General features: G+C 41.1%; 1 protein-coding gene across 2 annotated transcripts in view; it reads left to right on the top strand.

Annotated features, from left to right (window-relative positions):
• The window catches only part of MAD1L1 (mitotic arrest deficient 1 like 1), a 348,924-nt gene that overhangs the window by 30,825 nt on the left and 298,317 nt on the right, over window positions 1-19,782 (top strand). For both annotated transcript variants that reach the window (XM_042037256.1, XM_042037260.1), the window contains one exon: window positions 5,627-5,713. In XM_042037256.1, the coding sequence (XP_041893190.1) occupies window positions 5,627-5,713 (87 nt within the window). The remainder of the gene's footprint in view (window positions 1-5,626; window positions 5,714-19,782) is intronic.

The following is a 19,782-nucleotide window of genomic DNA, read 5'->3' as shown; positions in this document are numbered from 1 at the left end:
GCACTTATAAACACTTAAAATGTTTTCTTACAAATAAGTTGTTCTTCTGCTTCAAGTGGTTAATGGGGACATTTGCTTTGGTAAAGAGCAATTGGATTTGTTGATTCTATCTGTACACAAATAAGAGTTCTCTAAATGAAGGGAACCTCTGAGGCTGAGATTGCTTATTGCTTCCACTTACACTGCAGATTTCCTCCATTTACTTTGTACATAAAATATTAAGCAGCCACTTTGTTGGAGAAACAGTCTCAGGTATACCTTAGTTTTGTGGGTTTGACAGGTCTTGGCACCTTCATTTGAATGAGTAAAGGTTTGTGACTGTTCTTCAAAACATTTTAATCAAAGTGCTGCAAAGCACTAAATGTGTCCTAATTGCCTGGAAACATTGAGGATTTGTCTTTGTGACTAATGTGTGTAGGAGATTCCAGACCATATGGATTAGTTACTGTAGTCAGGAGTAGAAAGGGAGGATGTAGGCATGGAGATACCAACAAACAGGGGTAACTAGCTGGACTGGAGCTTGAAGGGGCTTTTCTGCAGGAGAATTGTTGTTGTGAAAGTTAACTCTCACAACTTCCAGGTCTGGACACCAGATTTTAGTGGCAATATTTTCCTCTAGGGGAAGGGGAGCTAAGGAATGTTCCCAGGGAGGGGATGCATTTTTGAGGAGAAAGTGATATTAAGCAGTTTATACCTTTCTCATAACAAACGTAGAGTTAATATGACCAAATTAAACCTTAGGACTCTCTGCTGTACCCTGGGAAGTCTTTGTGAGCTGTTGTGATTATTGTTATTTGTTGAACTTTCTTGCAGGGCAAGTCCTTCCAGGAGCTGAGCTGCTTTTGGACTTGGTGAAGCTTCAGAGATAGACAGGAGTCCTGTAAACCAGAGATAGAGGAGTTAAAGCAGTTGAGGAGATCAAATACACAGAGGATTTTTGAGACTCACTTCAAGCATACAGGAAAAGACTATTACAGGCATTCCATGACCTTTCTAATCATAGAGAAATATTTAAAGCAACTAAACTGCTTTTCCAGAAATCTTCTCTTGTTGTCATGTTACCATTCTGTTTGTTCTTCAGATGCTGTTGTTTTCCTCCCTAGGAAGAAGATGAAATTATTTTTGTAAAAGTAGGAAAGGTTCTTCTTGGGGAGAGGAGAATTTCAGAATCTTCTTATGTTTCCTTATACACAATACAAAAACAGATAAGGAACAAAATAAATATTTTGTACTTCTGGGGGATTACCTTTAAAAAAAACCCAAATCAAAACCCACAAAAACACCTGGAAATTGTTTTTCATAGAAGAGGATGAAGCAGATGTGGCTTCCCTTTCTGTGCCTTATTTTCTTAACAAACACTTTAATACAAACGTCTGTCTCTGGTCTTTGTCAGTTAATTATGTTTAAGTGTAAAACTGAAAATACTGTGCCAAAAATCTGGTAATGTTCCATTTCAATTTAATATGACTTAGTTGAGACAACCAAATCTGTCATTGTATATTCATACTGAGCTAAAAATGTAAAGAGAAGTATTAATTCAGCAGAGTTCCAAAAATATGTAATTCTGAGTAATTTAGTATTATAAATGTGATATTAGTTTGGTAGTTTGAATCAAATTTAATTAAACAAAAAACAGTGAAGAACTCAGTCCTCCAAACATAGTTGATGAAGTGCCTATTTTTCTCTTTAGTTTTACTTTTGTCTTGCACTTCCATACTTAAAATTTAATGTCTGATCTCTAGCTACAATCAAAACTCTTCCTTTGCTGTGCATTTTGAAACATTTTATAGAAGCAATAAGAAGTTGACATTCTAATAAATTATAAATTAAAAATTTTTTTCTTTAACATTTTCATCTACTTACAGTCTTGGTTTAAATGTTACCTCGACAGCTAATTCTCAGTGTGTAACTGTCACAGTTTGTACTGAAATGGTAATAGATCCTTAACTAAGAACGGAGCGTTCCTCCAGATCCTAGGAAATGTCAGTTGTGTGCATTAAAAAAAAAGGTATACAAAATAACATAAGCCATTTTCCTTAAAAGTTTAAAAAGTATGACAGTGGGCACTAAAAGTCATTGTGTGACTTGTTTGGACATCCCATTAAGTTAATTTTTCACTTCACTTGAATGGTTTTACATTTTCATCATTCTTTAATTGCTTCTTTTCAAATTATCTGTGCTTCAAAGGAAGGCAAAGAGCTTTGGGTTTGTCCCCCTCCTGCCTTACTGTGCTGTGAACTGCTGGACTAATTTGCTGGTTTAGGGCAAAAGAAAACCTTGTCCAAATTGGGCTTAAATTCAGCTGTTTGTTTTTATGAATTTTGCTTAAGGAAAGAGGGTCTCAGGATGGGAAGGTGGGACAGAGGAAGAATATTCTAGCTTTTGGCTCCTTGTGCCTTACTCAGGAGAAGGGAGCTGAAGGCAGTGATTTCATTTGCTCCTGCATTTTGGAAGCCACTTTGTCACTTGTTCATGTGAACTTTGATTACAAAGCACACAAATCCGTTTTGGTAACACACGGCCCTGAACTGGACCCTTCCATGTGTCCCTTTACAGGTTTTTGCATGCCTGATGCACACAAGGTGTGGGGTTTTTGGTGGTTCCATGGGCTCTGTTACTCCGTGGAGAAGGAAGCTGCCTACAGGTTTGCAGAGCAAACATAATGGCAGTGCTCAGCTTTTCAGAAAGGGAGTTCTGGCTCTGGGTGAGGACAGGGTTTCAAACTTCCCTCAACAAGCCATGGTGATTCCAGTAGTGTTGGAAAGCTGTGTTGTCATAAAGATCCTCTTAAAGCAGATCCCTTGTCTTTTCTAATACTGGTTTTGGTATCAGCTGTTCCATAGGGAATGGACAGAGCTTAGCAAAAATTACAGACATCAGCCAAGGCTCTCAAGGCCAGAACATGCCTGCTGTGTGTTGGGATGCTGACAAATTTCTCTCTTTCCATGGCATTGTTTGCAGAAACTCATGCAATGAGAGGGCTGGTTACAGCTGGTTGGTGTTTGCAGTGCTTTGGGACTTGACCAATTGTCATCAAATTGAAAGCTCTGATTTAATTTTATTGTGCATGCAGCGTCATTCCTCTACTTGGATCTGTGGAAATTCAGCTTTTGCCAAACTGCTGGTGCTCAGGGTAGGGTGCAGACCTCGGAACCAGGCTTTGAAACCTCTCAATAAGGGTGTTTGGCAGCAGAGTGCATGCAGTGGTGTCTTTGTCTCTCATCACCTGACATGATTTAGTGTTACAGAAAGTGAACTTTTCTTTACAGGGGATTGACTGTGTATCTACGTATATCTGACTGTATATATGTATATCTATGCTGCTCCACTTAAGAAGAAATAAAGTAATGAAAGGTATCTAATGCCAATAAAACACCGTCCAGAACTAAGTGTAAACCTAAAGCTGCCAATTGCTGGAACTGAGATTGGGAGCTGATTGTTGGTTTGAATGGCTGAACAGATGAGGATGATTATTTTTTATTGGAAATCCGTCAGGAGCTATCATTACTAGAAATCTGTGGCTTTTATAGTTCTCTCTCATTTTACTATTGGATTAATTTCAGTTCCTCATCTTAGTCCTAACAGATTATGGTCTGAATTTCTGAAAAACTGAGAAAAAAAATCAAGGCAGATATACTTTTTTTGTACATAAAAAAAAGGAATCTGTGAAGAATCTGTGAAATTATTTCATTGATGCAGGGACCAAACACTGGTGTTGGGGGCTGGCACCCAACATGGCCAGAGGTACTAACTATCCTTACGATAGATCTGCTATATTTAGGTCATTTATTAGAGGCTTAGAAGTGCATTCTTCAGAGCCTTGTTGACTTGGCATTACACTGCACAAAGATTTTTCCTGTGGAAATTGGTGTGTCTGCTTACAGCTTCGTTTTGCTAAACAGCCTAAGTGTGCCCAGTCCATTTTCCTGGGGTGTTTCCTCTGATGCCCAGCCATTAGTAGCCCTCAGTAAAGAGCTGGTGAACTGCTCAAGTTAAGGATCCCTTCAGGCTCAGCTACAGAACTTTAAAGTGTTATTTAATACTGCAGCGCATTTGAAAATTCAGGTGCATGTTGGCTTAAAATTGACTTGTCTCTGCTACCTGAATTTTATATTCAGATGTTTTAGCCAAGCTGTCTCCAGGTTGTGTCTTGGTTTCTCCTCATAATTCCCTTGGCTAGTGAGTGTGATGTGATGTCCTGTCCTGACTGATTTCTTTGCTGCAATCTGTGTCTCTACTGTCTGATGGGAGAACACTTCCATCTGTTTTATTGTATATTGACTATTAAGACTTGGATGTAACACAAGTGGTAGTAGAGGCCTCAAAATTTTCTGCTGAGGAAGGGTACAGGTTTGCAATTCTGGAAGTGAAATGCAGGAATCTTTCAGCTGGGATTGCCAAAATTGAATCCTATCTGCACCAACTCAGTGTTTAACTAATTTTCACTTGACTGGAAGTGACAGATGATTAAAGAGAAAAAGCAATGCCTTTTTATTGATGTGAGTAGTTGGCTGAAAAATACTTTCATCAGAGAAAGGGCTTCTTAAGTCCTAGATTCAGTCAGAATCCAATGATCAGGCTAGAGGCACTTCTCCCTGTTCAGTTTTTGGAGTGGCAGCAGCCTCATTCCAGCGCTGTATTCAATAGTGTAGAATCTGACCAGGCCTAGTTTCACCTGCCAGCAACAGTGGATCCTTGACTTGCTTTTCGGGGGACATGATAGATTGTGTCTCTGCAGATTTCACTGCTACAAAACTGACTTCCCACTTGCTCCCTATGAAAAGCCCTTTCAAGGTCTCGGTCACTCTTCCCCTTTGTGGATGGTGCATCTTGCTGGAGCACGAGATGTGTGTACCCAGTACATACAGGGATGCTCTTTTCAGCTTCCTTTCCTTTGGGAAGTGTGATAGAGATGCTTCTATTTTGGGGTGGGAAAACCTTTCTGATGGTGCAAGACAAATTTTTATTTTTATGACTTTAAGAGAGGCCTCCAAAAGAACAGTTTCCTCCTGCAGAGACTGCTGATGGAACTGCCAGACTGGAGCTATCTTGATCCCATTCCATTACCTTTAAGGATTTGTCACTGGATTTGATGGAAAAATAAACCTATTTCTGACACCTGCAGAGTTGTCGCTAGCGGGTCTGTAGAAGTCTCTGATCTCTTTGACAAGAAAAGATTATCAGTGACATCTGAAGTGTTACCCAGAGCTGAGAGATTTGGGTTTTTTCTCCCATGGCTCACTATGGAGTGTGTGTGAGGGCCTCTGAAGTCAGCACACTGGTAACTCTGTGGGAACTGTTGAGTCACCTATGATGTACCTGAACCTCTACGCTCTCAGAGGATGTTCAGCAGTAGCCAGAGTTGTTGAATTGTACAGTCTGTATTTGCGTTTATTTCCTCCTTTTCTTGCCCTCTTACTAATCCTGTCCTCTTGCTGTGGTGGCTTTGGATTTTACGTGAGCTGGCCAGGCTGCAGCTGTGTGTTGTTCTAAGGGACTGCAAGAGCTTTGGCCCCAGGAAATTGCCTTGGCTGCTTTTGGTGAGACCTGTTTTATGGTTATATATGGAATACAGATTTGCAACCAAGGATTTGTTACAAGTTTTTATTTTGTTTTAATTGCATAGGACACCTGACGACCTCTCGAGGCAAATTGTGGCCCTGCAGCAACGGGAGCTTGTCCTGAAAGAGCAGAACTCCACCTTCATGAACAGGTGAGTGACTCCAGGAGGGGATGCTGGTAGCAAGATTGCTGTGTTAAAGCACAGAGAAAGGAAACAAGGACTGCAAACTGGGAGACCAGCTCTTTGTATTTCTTTGCTGTTCCGTGGAGCCTTCTGTGCTGCCTTCTATTCTTTCTCGTTGACAAAGGGCTTTTTGCTTACTGAACTCCTTGCAGGAAGAAAAAGATGAAGAACTGTGGGTGATGCTGTGAAGAGTTAATCAAGCTTTATGTTAGGAGCTACAGTGTTTGCAAGGGGAAGTGAGTTGCTTTCCCAGACAATTTCATCTGGAAAGGGAATGTCACAAAGCAAAATGTGCCAAGTACCCATCTGGGTATGGGAAAGGGAGTAGGGGCTCTGAGAGCTGTGATTTGACTGCTAAAAAGGACCAAGTTGTAGAGATGGTGGAGGAAAAGGATGTTAGCAGTTCTGGTGGCAAAGTACTGCCAGGCTTTGAGAGGAGCAGTCTGTTTATGGAGTGAGATGCTTGTTTGAAACATGACGGTGTTTAAACCATTGCCCTCCAGTGGGAGTGAATATGTAATGGGGAAATGAATTTGTCTGCCAGAGCTAAACTTTCCAGACTGCACTGGTTCCACAGCCTTTCTGAACACAGTTCCACAGTGTGCCAGACAGTGCTTCTCACCCTCAGTGCACATATTCCTGCTTCCCTCCCTGTTTAATTCCTCACATTAGGAGCCTTCTGTCTGTTCTTGTTCAAAGCAATACCTCTGCCTTTCAAAAAGGCCCTGGACTGTTTGCATTGCAGGGTCATAGCTGCCTTGTCTGAGCAACAGGACTGTGGAGAATTTCAGCCTTTGGTGTAAAAATGCTGAATGTAAAGCAGTCAAATACTGTGTGATTGAGCTCTGGGTGGGCACACTTAGCTTGACCTGGGCAGCATTTCCTGATGTGTCTCCTGAGGTAGGAGCTGCGTTTTGGTTCAAGAGATGATCCTGTTTTGGGCTCCGCCTTCCTAATGATGGGCAGGATTCAAGCCAGGTGTTAAAAGCTTTGGTTGTGCTGCTGCTGTTAATGAAACTGTTTAGTCACTTGTAAAATGGTTAGCTAAGTGTAAATTCCCAGGAATGAGCCAGCCAAATTGTTTGGTGGTTTTTGCTGTGAAGTTTACAGGGGGAAAAAAAAAAAACTCTCACAAATATAAAGAAGACATTCTGTATATTAAAAATAAACTAAGCAAACCCTCAAATCCACAATTGATTAAACGATCAAATAAAAGAATGATGGTAGTGTTCGAGTTACTGATTTGGTTTTTTTTTTTTTGGGCTGTTTTTCACAACCTCTCAGAGAAGTGCTTTTTCTAAATTTATTAATGGCCATGGGTCTGTTGAAAAAGCAGCTTTTTGGTAGTGCCTGTTCATCTAGATATAATTGTGCCAATTTAGTTTAAAAATAAAAACATGATTAAAATTACTTTTTGATTTCAAGTTAAATGGGCTGTAAAGCTGCTCAAATTAAAATTCTGACATTTTCCTGATGCAATGCTGTGTGTCATTTCTGAAACTGATAATTTTGACTTCCTTCTATCACATACTTTATTCTGCCTTAAAAAGAAGGCAATAAGATGAATTTTTAAAAACCTTTCAGTACAGGTGATTTGAAAGTTCCCAGCAGAAAGCTTTGACTTTTTGGAAATAAAACGTTGTTAAGGAAGCAAACCTGATTTTCTTCTTTCCATAAATCTTTTCCAGATTTAGCTGATGGTCTTCTCTTTTATTTGTTTCATAATTGTGTTCAGGATTGTCTGTGTATTACAGTAACTTAATATGTGATCATGCCTCCCTCTAGTGATGGAGGCCAGCACTTATTCAGCTTTCTATTGTTATTTTTTTCAGCCACAGGTTCTTTTGCCCTTAGTTGAAATATGTTGTCTTTGGTGGTGATAGTGCAATGTTTGATTTATACAGTCAGTGGTTATGTGTGTACAGAGCAATGTGCAGTACAAACACCACAACGTTTGTGTCTACCCTAAAAACTTTGCTAAGTTTTCTCCATTAAAATTAATGAATTGGCAGATGCTTAGGAAAACATCATCAGAAGTCAGCACCTGAATTTATGAGAGAATCACAAATAGTCCTGGCTTACCTGTTGCTGCAGTGCAAAAATGTAAATGTGTTTAGTAGAAGAGATTTGAGTGTTACAGAGGGTTCTATGGCCCTCTTCCCTACAGGGCAGATATGGAGTCTTTGTGCAGTGGATGTGTGCGTGTTCATCACCAAGCTTTTAAACACAGGCAGGAGAGTGCCTGGAAGGTGGTGGGGGGTTTGCAAGCTGATTATTCTCTCTCTGTCTTTACACTGCAATCATCTTGGTTTTTATTCCCAGTGATGCTTTCCCACACTGTTCAGTGACTGTGGTAGACACTTGCCAGCTGGTGTTTCTGCTTCCAGTGTCCTGTAGTTGGTCTAGAGTGGGGAGTTATGGCTGATGAACACACTGGTAAAAACCTTTTCTGAATGGCTTCACTAAACAGAATATTTACTTGTTCTCATTCCTCCATTCTTGACCTGCTTTCCATTTATTATTGTGCATTTTTCAGAGCCAGTGTTTGTGTAATTAAAAAGGCAATAGAGATGATCCCACCACAAAGAGGCAACGTCACTACAAACCCACCTTTGCTGGGGTATTTCCCTGCATGGGGATCTGCACTGCAATCTGTGTTTTGTGTAGCCTGTGCAATTGCCAGTGTCTCCAGGCCTCCCAGAGATCAAATGATGATGCATATCCTATTTGCTCCGTCACTCACATTGGATGCTTTTAGACACAGAACCACAGGACTGAATTTCCTGAGCAGTAGGATTAAATCAATTTCTTTTAACAGTGATTGTTTACACGTTTGAGTTGTGTAGACTCCCTCAGAGCTTGCTATTTTTGCTAAGGGGAGAAAACCTTCCTGTGGTGTCAGCATGGGGCAAGAGGAGAGGGTCACTTTAGCACTGAGCACATGGGCAGAAACTCACTTCTCTTGGCAGCTTCAGGATGGCTGAGTAATGTAGCTGAAAGTGCCATTAATCGTGCGTGATGGACTCTCAGTGCTGTTTTGGAGTGTGTTGCTAGAAGTCGTATAAATAGAGTAAATTACACTTGCAGCAGCAGCAGCAGCAGGAAGTGTTGTGGAGCTTTTTAACTGCAGAGCAAAGATAACAATCCAAAGGTTCAAAAGCTCAAAAGAAGATTGCTCAGGGCCACTTTGATAGCAAAAAGTGTACCTGCTCTGCTGTTTAGGAAGAGGTGATGGAAGGAAGGTGTTTAATTAGTGGGTCAGTTTAACCATGCAGCAACCACTGGATAAAGCCCATTTTTCCCCTGCTGTAGGTGTGGTACACTGAAATGTGTTGGTGGTTGTAGTTTGGAATATGGAAAGGCAGCCAAGTGGTTCTTCAGATTTTGTCTTATGGAGAAATGATGTAGCAGTTACACTACTTTTTTAAAGTGTGAAAAGCTGCATATTTATTGTGCCTGCTTCCTGTCTGCATATTTGAAGTCTCTGGAGAGATTTCCGAGAACAATCCTGGCAAAGTATTCTAGAATTTGAAATGTTGTCCTGTGAGATGGCTCATGTGAAGGAATGATGCTTCTTTATGGCTTCAGCTTTGCTGCACTTCTGAAAGACATACTATGAAAATAGTTACTCGTGGTCCCTCCCTTTTCTGCTTCTGCTCTTTTTGTCCGAGTGCAATATTGACTCTGGACCTCGAGATGTCTTGTGGGAAGTCAAATACGAGGAAACACGAAGGTGAAGTTGGTTCTGGGCAGGATGAAGGACACCAAGGAAAATGGAAGAGCAGTAAATCCTTGGTTCTGGTGTTGAGATCCTGGAGGTGGTGGCTTATTCACATCACCTCGTGTCAGAAACCCAGCCATGTGTTTTGACATATTGTTTCATATGGGAAAAGGGACACAGAGAATGTGTTTGAAAAAGGGTTTTCCTACTGCTAGTGCTCAGGAAGTTCTGTTAAGAGACATGGTTGTTTACCACCTTTATTCATATAAATCATGTAAAGCTGATTTACCCAAACAACCTGTCATGTGTGTTGTTGCTTAAAATGAAATAAAACCCCAAACCATCGAAGACCAGGGAATGTAGATTGCAAACTGAACATAAAATGCTTTAGAGTTGGGCAGCAGGGATTTTTTTTTTAATAAAAAAAAACGAATGAGTGATGATAAGCCCAGACCTGTCCATCTTCATAAATGCTGTTAGCTCAGAAGTGTTGTAAATCTTTTGCCCAACCTCTCTGTTCCTTGGATGTCCCAATGAGTGTCAGTCACAAAAACAAATAGAGCCTGTCAGACTTCTTCCCCTAATCTTCTGGAAAGTTGGACAGAAGTTTAATTACAGTGAAGTGTCCTTTATCTGACAGAGAAAGAAGTGCTAGCTTTTTAATAGGCTTTATGAGTTATTTTGTGATCAAAAGAAGCACTTAATGTCTAATATAGGACTAGGTGGTGATTTTTTTTTCTTCCTTTGTTCATCTATATGGCACATTGCACCTTGATTTATATGTGGAGGTGTCTGTGTACCTAATACCAGACAAATGTTTATTTACAGTGCTTCAGGGCAATACTAACTGCTGGCAGGTTCTGCATTCATTTTACAGAGTGAGATGATGAAGGAATGACTGTAGTTGCTGCTTTTCCTTTTCTCCAAAATGGATCTTTTCTGCACTTCTACACCAGAAGCTACTCGATAGTGTCTCATTAAGTGACCAATCTACATATTCATACAGTAAGCTTCTAGAGCAACATCTGGTTATTCATTACTCTAATTAGGTAGATACAAAGCTTTCCTGGTTTTTTTTTTCTATCATATAGTTAGCAGAAAATAGGAAGGCAAAAAATAATTTAGCCAAGACATTGACTTATGCTTCCAATTTGAAAAACATGGGATTTTGCCCAGACCTTTGCTTTTCATGATTGTGCCATTTTTAGTCTGATTTCCTGAGGAAGTGAGGCTTATTACTGTGCTTTGTGTGTGTATGTAAATGAGATTTGTCTGTGCTTACCCTACACTTTTGAACTTGCAAGTTGTGTTCTATCAAGCTTGGCAGATGGTGGAGGTCTCAAAAATAATGAATTCCAGCAAGTTTAAGGGAGTCAGATCTCTGTCTCCAGGAGAGACATCCTGAGGCCATGCCCTGAGGTCGTGTCTGGGATCAGAGCCCTGCAAGCAGACTCTTGGGAATGTTCCATTGTCAGGAAGGCTCCTTTGGAGATCAGGCAGCACTGAGGGAGCTCTGTCCTCACACCCTGGCAGCACCATCATTTCTGCCATTCCATGCTTTCCAAAGGCTCGTGGCGTTTGAGACTACCATGGTAATGTTGTTGGCATTGTTTCCATGCTTTTCATGTTTCATGTGATTTTGGTATGAGAGAAAGAAGTCTGCTTGAGTCAAGAGTCACCATTGGAGAGAGAAATCCATGGGAAACCAGGCAACTTTGGTTCTCGAGCTCATGGAACTATTCTCTCTCAGTTTAAAAAGAAAATATGTAGAAAAAGCCAAAAAAAGCAGCCTAGAGGGGATAGACAAAGCTATAATGATACCATCTTCCCAGCCTGGAGCTCTGTGGAGACTGTAGAGTGCACAACCAGTACAAATATTAGTACTTGGTTTCTTACCTTTTATTTGACTGGGCTTCTGGGAGACCATTCAAGAATAATTTGTGAGAGCAATCTGTTCAGTGCTCTGATCACTTCTAATGATTTTAAAAAAATGTAGAAGCTATTTAACTCTGTTCTTAATCGTTCTTCTTGTTCCAGGGTAGTGACTGACCCTGGGTGTTCCTACCAACATCATCCCTGATGTCTGTGCATCTCTTTATTACTGGAATGAACGATGGCTTTCATTTGTTAGTGCTCATCTGGAGATGCTGATTCAGCATTCCCTTGGTAGCAGTGGGCATTATTGACCAGAAGAATGTGTAAAAATAACCAGCTAGTTTGGTAGGAAGCACGGGCTGTTCTTGGTAGTGTGTGGCACAGCAGGCACCGTGTTTGCAGCTGCACACAAAGTTAGAGAAGGAGAAATGTGCCTTGCATCTCTCCTGTGCATGACTCACATCTACACTATAAATCTTTCACTTTTGTGAGATTAAAATTCCTAAAAATTCAAGATGAAATAGATGTATCTTAATACCAGTCCAGAGTTCTCAGAAACCAGAATGGATATTTAGAATTATTGAAGTAATTAGAAGTCAAAACTTATTATCTATTATTTTTATTCTCTCCTTCTTAGCAGAGGGATGCTATGATCAAATTAATGATTTACAGGAGGCTGATGGGCAGAGTGCCCCACATCCATGTTATATTTGTGGTATGAATACAAAGGGAGGAATTGTAATCTCAGCTGTGCAGTAGGCAGCAGCACAGAAATATTCTACTTTGAAACCAGTAGTATTATGTAAAACCACATATTCAGCCTGCTGCCAAGCTTTGTATAGAGCTCTGGGAATTGTAGTGCTTTAAGATTTCCAGTTCTTAGGGATTTGTCTTTTATTGCCTCTGCAACGTGGCAGTATGCCTTGAAAAATTTGATGTGAGTTGGAAAGAGTAGGGCCTGTCAGTTTGGTGATGTCTTTGGAATCAGTGCTGAAGTCACCAGGGTGGTTCCATGGATGAGGTAGATGAATGGTGCCCAAGAAGTCTGGACTTAGTTTCTGGAGTGTTTTCCTGGGTGTTGAGTCACTTTGTACAGTGACACGAGTTTCTCACGTTCTCCCCTCATGAATCAAACATCTCTGGTCATGTATCCTGCCTACTCTGCACCTCATTGTTTTCAAGGCAAATAAAACACATTAATTCCTATATATCCATACTTGTTAAGAATTTTTGTTCCTTTCTCCTCCAAATACACATCTGTGTCTTCCCATACAGTATCTTAGAATGACCGTAGTGACCGTGGCTCCTGGACTGTGTAAGTGTTTCATGAGAACACATCAACAGTCAAACAAGGCTGTGTTTAACAGCTTTGTCTCTTAATTTGTAATGCTAGAACTGCAATATAGCTTTCCTGAGCAGTCATGGGAAGCCAGAGGAAGATTGGTGGCAGAATGCAGAATGAATTTTCTGTCTTTTTATACTCATTCACTCGAACACCTACTGTAGTTGCTGTAATAACAAGACTTTCAAAGACTATGGATTTTTTAAAGTACTTTGGGGTACTGTTGATATTGTTTATTTTGAGCAGATTGATGAGGACAGCCAGAATACACTGAGACGTTTTACCAAGGTAAAAGTGAATTCTATGGGATTTTTTAACCTGCTGTGAAGTGGTATCAGTTCAAATACTTCACAGAATATGGTTATGTCTGAAAAATAGATTGTCTGGCCTGGAGTGTCTCAATCAGTTGATCATATCTGCATGTACACTTTGTTCAGCTCCATAACTAACTGCTTCTTGAACAATTTCTCATCTGGATCACATAGTCTCTCCTGCCTGCTGCCTTCAGGCTGCTCTTATTGCTATTTTCATTATGTGTTTAATATTCTTTGTGGCTGCCTGTGAATGTATAGAGCAAAATACTGAAAGTATATCCCTGGTGGTGGTGGGAAGGCATTTTTAATTAGTCATAAATACTCTTCTACTGTCAAAGTTTTATCATCCCTACAAAAGACATACTGCTTGGAAAGTTTATTCAAGAAGTGAGCTGCTTGTCTTTTTTAGCTGTGTAAGGCAAAAAAAAACTTGTCATAAATTGCAGTCAACCCCCCTCCCAAAAAGCAGCTTTCTCTTGCTGCTCTGAAAGTTAAATGACTAATGTGCATAATTTATTTGAGCATCTGTGCTAAAAACTTGCATACCAAGTTTTAGTTCAATGTGATCAACAATGGCGAAAATTAGGATTTATCATGGAAATGCTGACGGATGTGAACATGTGTAGGCTAAACTGGTGCCTGACAAACCTTCTTATTGTGCAATGCTAATGGTGAAACAGTTTTTTCTGCTGTAATTGCATTTCCCCCCCCTCGGCTGCTTAATTTTCTCCTTTTCAAAATTCGGTGGTTTTAGCTGCACTTCTTATTTGGATTCCTGCTTTTTCTGGAGTCTGCATAAAACCTCCTAAGTTGTCTTGTGATATTTCTAAGCATAAGATACCCTGAGCTGCCCGGGTGAGCATCGGCATCCCGAGCTCGGGCTGGGGCTTTGCAGTAACTTGCTGAGAACAGGAGATGGTGCCGGCAGCCTTGGCAGCTGCTCTGCCTTCCCTCCCCTCCTCCTCCACCTCCTCTGCCTTGCACAGCCAGGCTGCTGTCACCAGCATTATAAATTCTGGAGCCAATTAGCTAAAAAATGTTACAAGTGAAAGGAAAGAGAAGAAGCTGTAGAACATCTTGATGTGAATATGCCCGTTTCAGATACTCTTCCTGTGGAGAGCTTGAATCACAGAATCACAGAATGGTTTGGGCTGGAAGGGACCTTAAAAATCATCTGCTTCCAACCCATTGCCATGGGCAGGGATGCCACTCACTATCCCAGGTTGCTCAGGGTCCCATCCAGCCTGGCCTTGAACACTTCCAGGCATGGGACATCCCCCGCCTCTCTGGGCAGCCTGTTCAGTGCTTGACCACCCTCTGAGTAAAGAATTTCTTCCTAATGTTTGGTCTAAACCTGCCCTCTGTCAGTTTGAAACCATTGCCCCTGGTCTTACCACTTTCTGCCTGTATAAAAGATCCCTCTGCCTCCTTTTAGGCATCTGAGGGCCACAATAAGGGTTGCCCAGAGCCTTCTCTTCTCCAGGCTGAACAACCCCATCTCTCTCAGCCTGTCTTTGTAGGAGAGGTGCTCCAGCCCTCAGAGCATCTTCCTGAACTAGCTGTGCTTTTTCCTACAGCTCTGGTGCAGCTTTTGGTGAAGCATCAGATACTTTTGAGGTATCTGGCTAAGGAAGGAGAAGTTGGTTTGGAGGAGTCAAGGGAAGGCCTTCTTAGGAAATTGTGCTGAGAAAGTGTTATCTTAGCTGTTGGAAAGATCTTTGCTGTGTTCATGCCTTGCTGGTGCTTTCTCCTTTCTTCCAGCCTTGTGCACAAGATTTCTTCTTCGTGTTGAAGGAAATTTATTGAAAACAATTTTTTTTGTTGTTTAAATTTCAAAGGTCAGACCAATTGCTTAGTTCTTGCATGGACATCACAGAAAGGAAATATGTTTATAGTCAGTTCCTCTCTCTGTCTCTCTTTGAAACAGTATTTGGTTCAGAAGAAATGCTGACAGTTTCTCAGTGCAGTCATTCTGTTGCAGGAATGTGTCTCTCCTTAGGAAGGAGAGGGGATAGAGTTAAAGATGGCTTCAGAAGGGATGCATGGCTACTGGTCCAGTTATTTTGTTGCCAGAGACTTGGTTTTGTTTTTCCCTTAAACTGTGGTGGGATGTGACATTCAGAGGGCCTGTTGGGGCTGGATGTGTGGTCAGAAAGAAGGCTGGGGCGTGATGCTCTGCTAGAGTTTAGAACAGCGTTCCAGCAAAACATAATTTCCTTGTCATATTTTATGTATGGACTATTTTTACATATTTTCAATATTTAAAACAATGTCCATATTCATAACTTTTAAAATATGTTCTCACTGTTAAGAGATGGAAATCAGTAACAAAAAACACACACAAAAAAAAGTCCCATCAAAACCCCCACAACAACCCCCCCAAGCTTTCCTTTTATTCAAGCAACAACAATCAAATTCTTACGACTGGAATAACTACTGAAGAGGCTCTCTGTTTCTCAGCCAGAGAAAGCTTTTGAAATATTTATGGAAATAAACCAAAATGTGTCCCTTTCTGACTGTACAAATAAGAGATTATCAGATCTAGCCCATGGCAGTTGCAGTACATAGAGTCCAAAGCATCTACAAGTAATAAAATAGAGAGTATGCTTTAAAAAAAGCTGTGAGGTTTTTTTTATGGCACTCTACTGACAAAGCAGCACATTTCCATGGATTATCCTAATGAAAAAGTCCCTCTTTGTGCACCTTGCATTGGAGGTAAAAATTGTTATGGACACAATACATTAACTGACCTTTGAAAACCAAAAGTATCATTTATGTTGATGCATCTGTATCTACTTAAAGAGCCAGACTGAAGTAGCCCTTTCTCTTGTAGCTGGGAGTGTGGAGCAGGGCTGCTTCCATCTCCTGCTGAATCCTGTGCCACCAGGGATAGAATTGTAAAACAGGTTGTCTGGCTGTGTCACACTCCCAATTTACTGAGTTGAACTTGCTCATCTGGGTCTTATGCCTTGCTTTCCATTCTACAAATCTTGCTCTAGTGTGAGAATTGGAGCTTGTTGAAGTCAGAGTGCATTTTGATGATTCACAGAAGAATCTGCAGAGCCAGGTTTGTAAGGAGATACCTTTTATTAGAGCCACTGATAGGATTAGCAGACAGACACGTGTGGGCACACAGCCAACGCTCACTTCTGATGGAGAAGCAAAAGCCTTCGAGCTAAATGCAGGTTGAGAACAATTGCTCTGAGTTTAACTTGATTAATCAATTGGGCAATTTGAGAGAGAAGGTGGTGGGCACACTTGGTACAGGTGTCAGAGGAGATGGAAGGGCTGTTAGCACCCGTGGGAAAGAGACTGAGCAATTTGTTCTGATAGCAGGGTTTGGATACTTGGAGAAAACAATCAATCAGTAGAATGAACTTTCTCCTTATAGAAGGAACTTGAAAGCAAAGTGTCACGTTTTTGTTGGAGCCACATCCCAGTAAATCCTGTGCTTCACTGACTCAGCACTGGGGTGTCAGCCTTGCAGTTAAGGGACTAGAACTTCAATTTTATTTTTTTAGCCAAAAATATTATTTTCTAAACTGTCAATAAAATAATTTTGCTATATTGTTTGACTTATCTCCTCTGGGCACTCGAGTGCAGCAGCCAGTCTGAACTGCCAATACAGTGACTGCTGAATGAGTTTTGCTTTGTTTGTCCAAACACTTTAGGATCAAGTCGTTGTTCCCTGAGCCCTGCTGCGAGTTCTGGGGGCTCTGCCGACTCTGGGAAGGGCCAGCTGTAGATACCAAGTGGGGTGTTGGTGCTCGTGGCAAAATCTGTTGTCAGTTTTGAGTAACTGCTTGGACTGTACAGCAGCATAATTAACTTGTTTGGTTTTTTTAAATTGTGTCCTGTTAATAAAAGTGCACCTGCTGCTGTGTTACCTTGAATCATGATGTGTAGTTTGTGCACAGCCATGGGTGGTAAGTCTCTAACTCACCTATTTGAGAGTAACATGATGTCTTCTAACAGTGTATTTGTCAGATGTTTTTCGTTCCTAATTACAATCCAAAAGGGGGGAAAAATGCTGATAATAACTATGATTATAAAAACCCAAGTAACACTAAGATAACCCGGGGCAGAGTAGTGCCTAAAAATACTTGCTGTTTTTAAGCTAATTACATTTTATATTGCCAGTGACCTTTTGGAAACCTTTCATTTGCATGGATTGCTGATGCCTCCAAGGAAATGCCTTTATGCAAAGAGAAAATGCATTCCCATCATCTCCTCAAACCAGAATGCAGGTCTGCTGTCTGTAGAATGTGCCCTTTCTCAGAAGGACTTCATAACAGGCTTGTTCTGAACTGCAGGGAGAGCTTTTCCTGGTGGAGAAGACGAGCACCCAGGCTGTGGCATCTCACCAAGCTGCTGCTTGAAGGTGAGGGCTCTGTGTATAAAGAAGGACGGGGGACATTCTTGAACTTACAGAAGTATTCATTAATACTTAAAGGCACAGGAGACTTGAAATTCATTCTGACTCCCTTGGGAAATATGTGGCTCAGTTGCAAACTTATGAATGATGAACTGTGGGCCTTGTTTCAAACGTATGTGCCACACACAGGGCAGAAATCCTCATTGCAAGCTTTTAATTTGGATTTTTAAATTTTGTGTTGAATTAATTACTTCACATCTTCCCTGAATGACTGCTGAAGGCCTTGAACTGAACACAGGAGAGTGAGACTGGATGAAGTTTTAGTAGATTCTCCTTTCCCATCCTCTGGAGACGTTTGTCTAATTCCTGAATGAGAACTGAATAAGAGAGAGCAGAGCTGTTGCAGCTCCCATGGATAATGTAGCTGTCATTGAGGCTGACAGAAGCTACTGTGTCCTTCTCCTTGCAAACCCAGCAGTCCTGGTCAGACAGCCTCAGACTTCATTGGTTTTGATGTTTTAAAAATAAAAGTGAGTGGCATCTTTTGTTAATGTGTACAGACTTTGAAGAAGTTCCTCTTGTCCTTAAAGAAGTGAGTCAAGCCAAGGACTCGGTGTAGATGGTACCATGTTTGATCAGTCAGGCTAATTCTTAATTCTTTTTTTTCCACAGCACTTTTAAAGAGTAAGTTCCTTCTCTAGTTACCTTACTTCAAAGAAGTAGACCACCATCATTGTCTCTGCTGCAAGACATTGAAGCACATTCTTGAAACATGAAGGAGAGAATTGGACATATAAAATCCATGAGAATTAGCTGATTGTTACGAACACAGAACCATGTACATATTCCCATACTGGGATTTATGCCACTTAGCACTCATCACTGTGTCAGGAGAGGCTTATGTGGAGGTCAGGTGGTGTGCAGAAAATTTGGGACCTGCAGCAGAGATGAACCAGGACTTGGGAAAAATGCTTTCCTTAGAAGGAAGCTGGTGGTATAAGCAATGTGTGTCTGCTGTGTTTTTACACCTGACCTAGACTGGAGCCTCTCTGAAGTACAGTAAATGTTATTTATGTTCTTCCCAAGTGTGTACAAGGATATGTGTTTCTGCTTGTGGTCAATGATGTGGTGCTTTTTAATGTGTTAAAGCTGCTTCAGGTAAAGAGGGTGAGGGAGAAGCTGGATAGAAATTGAGAGACCTCAGTAAGGCAGGACTGCAGAAACATTCAAAACTCAGTGGACCTTTGGAAGCAATTTTGTTCTGGGCTCTGATTTTTGACCCAGGACTTGTGTGTAATGTTAAGCAAGTCAGCAATCTCTCCTCTGGCTGGTGGGAGTTAACAAACCTTGTGACAGAATTTACCAGAGCATGTCTTTGTCACTGCTTGTGTACAGGACAAGCTGGAGCTGTGTCAGGGGGGTTTAGGCTGGATATTGGGAAAAAGTTCTTCACCCACAGGGTGGTCAAGCACTGCCCAGGCTCCCCAGGGAATGGGCACAGCCCCAAGGCTGCCACAGCTCCAGGAGTGTTTGGACAATGCTCTCAGAGACAGGGTGGGATCGTTGGGGTGTCTGTGCAGGGACAGGAGGTGGACTCGATGATCTTTGTCAGTCTCTTCCAACTCAGGAGATTCTGTGATTCTAAAAATTATATATTCCAACTCCATCTTCTGCAGAAAAGGGGTGGAGTGTGAAGAGAAAAAGTGTGTCATTACTGCCAAACCAGCTGCAGCTGAGCAGAGCCACGTATGAGAGTAAATCATATTTCAGATCACCACTTTGATAAACAAATTTTAGATAAACAAATTTTAGAAAGTGAGAATGAAAACCTGAGGAAACAATGCAGAAGAGTGAGTCTGTGTGTGTTAATGTCCCTTGAGCCCCCAGCAGGCAGGAGAAAAGGTTGTTAGAATTCTAATTTGATTCAAATTCCTTTTGATTTCGTAGTCCATGTGAATTCTGTGTATATTGTTGTTGGAAAGCGAGCAGAGGATGCTTAAGACTCCCTTACCTTTATGCTTAGCTAATTTTATGGCCCTCCCATATTTTGTAGCTGTAAATGTTGCAGACTTTATTACATTTAAACTGGTTTTAATATAGTAGGTCATAAAAATTAAGAAACGAGAGGCAGTGTCCACTGCAGTGATGCATTTAGTTCAGGGAGGATGCTTGCAAGTCACTGAAAGGCTTAAACTGCAACTCCAGGATCATCTGCTTAGTGAAGCCAGTGCAGAAATAACAAAACCCAACCTGTCACAGCTGAGAATGAATTTCATTGTTAAAAAAAATTCCTCCTTTTCCTTTCATCTGAGGAGCTGGTTTATGCTTTGAGGCATTGATCCAAATGTGAGGGGAGGAGGGAGGCTGTTTCTTTCCTTTTCATAGAAAGGTTTAGCAAGTTCTGTACAC

The sequence above is a fragment of the Corvus kubaryi genome, unplaced genomic scaffold, assembly GCF_017639235.1.
Source record: "Corvus kubaryi isolate FWS band 111438036 unplaced genomic scaffold, C.kubaryi_AGA036_p1.0 37387, whole genome shotgun sequence".
Lineage (NCBI taxonomy): Eukaryota > Metazoa > Chordata > Aves > Passeriformes > Corvidae > Corvus > Corvus kubaryi.
Note: the sequence above shows the minus strand (reverse complement) of the source record. Positions and strands in the feature narration are given on the sequence as shown.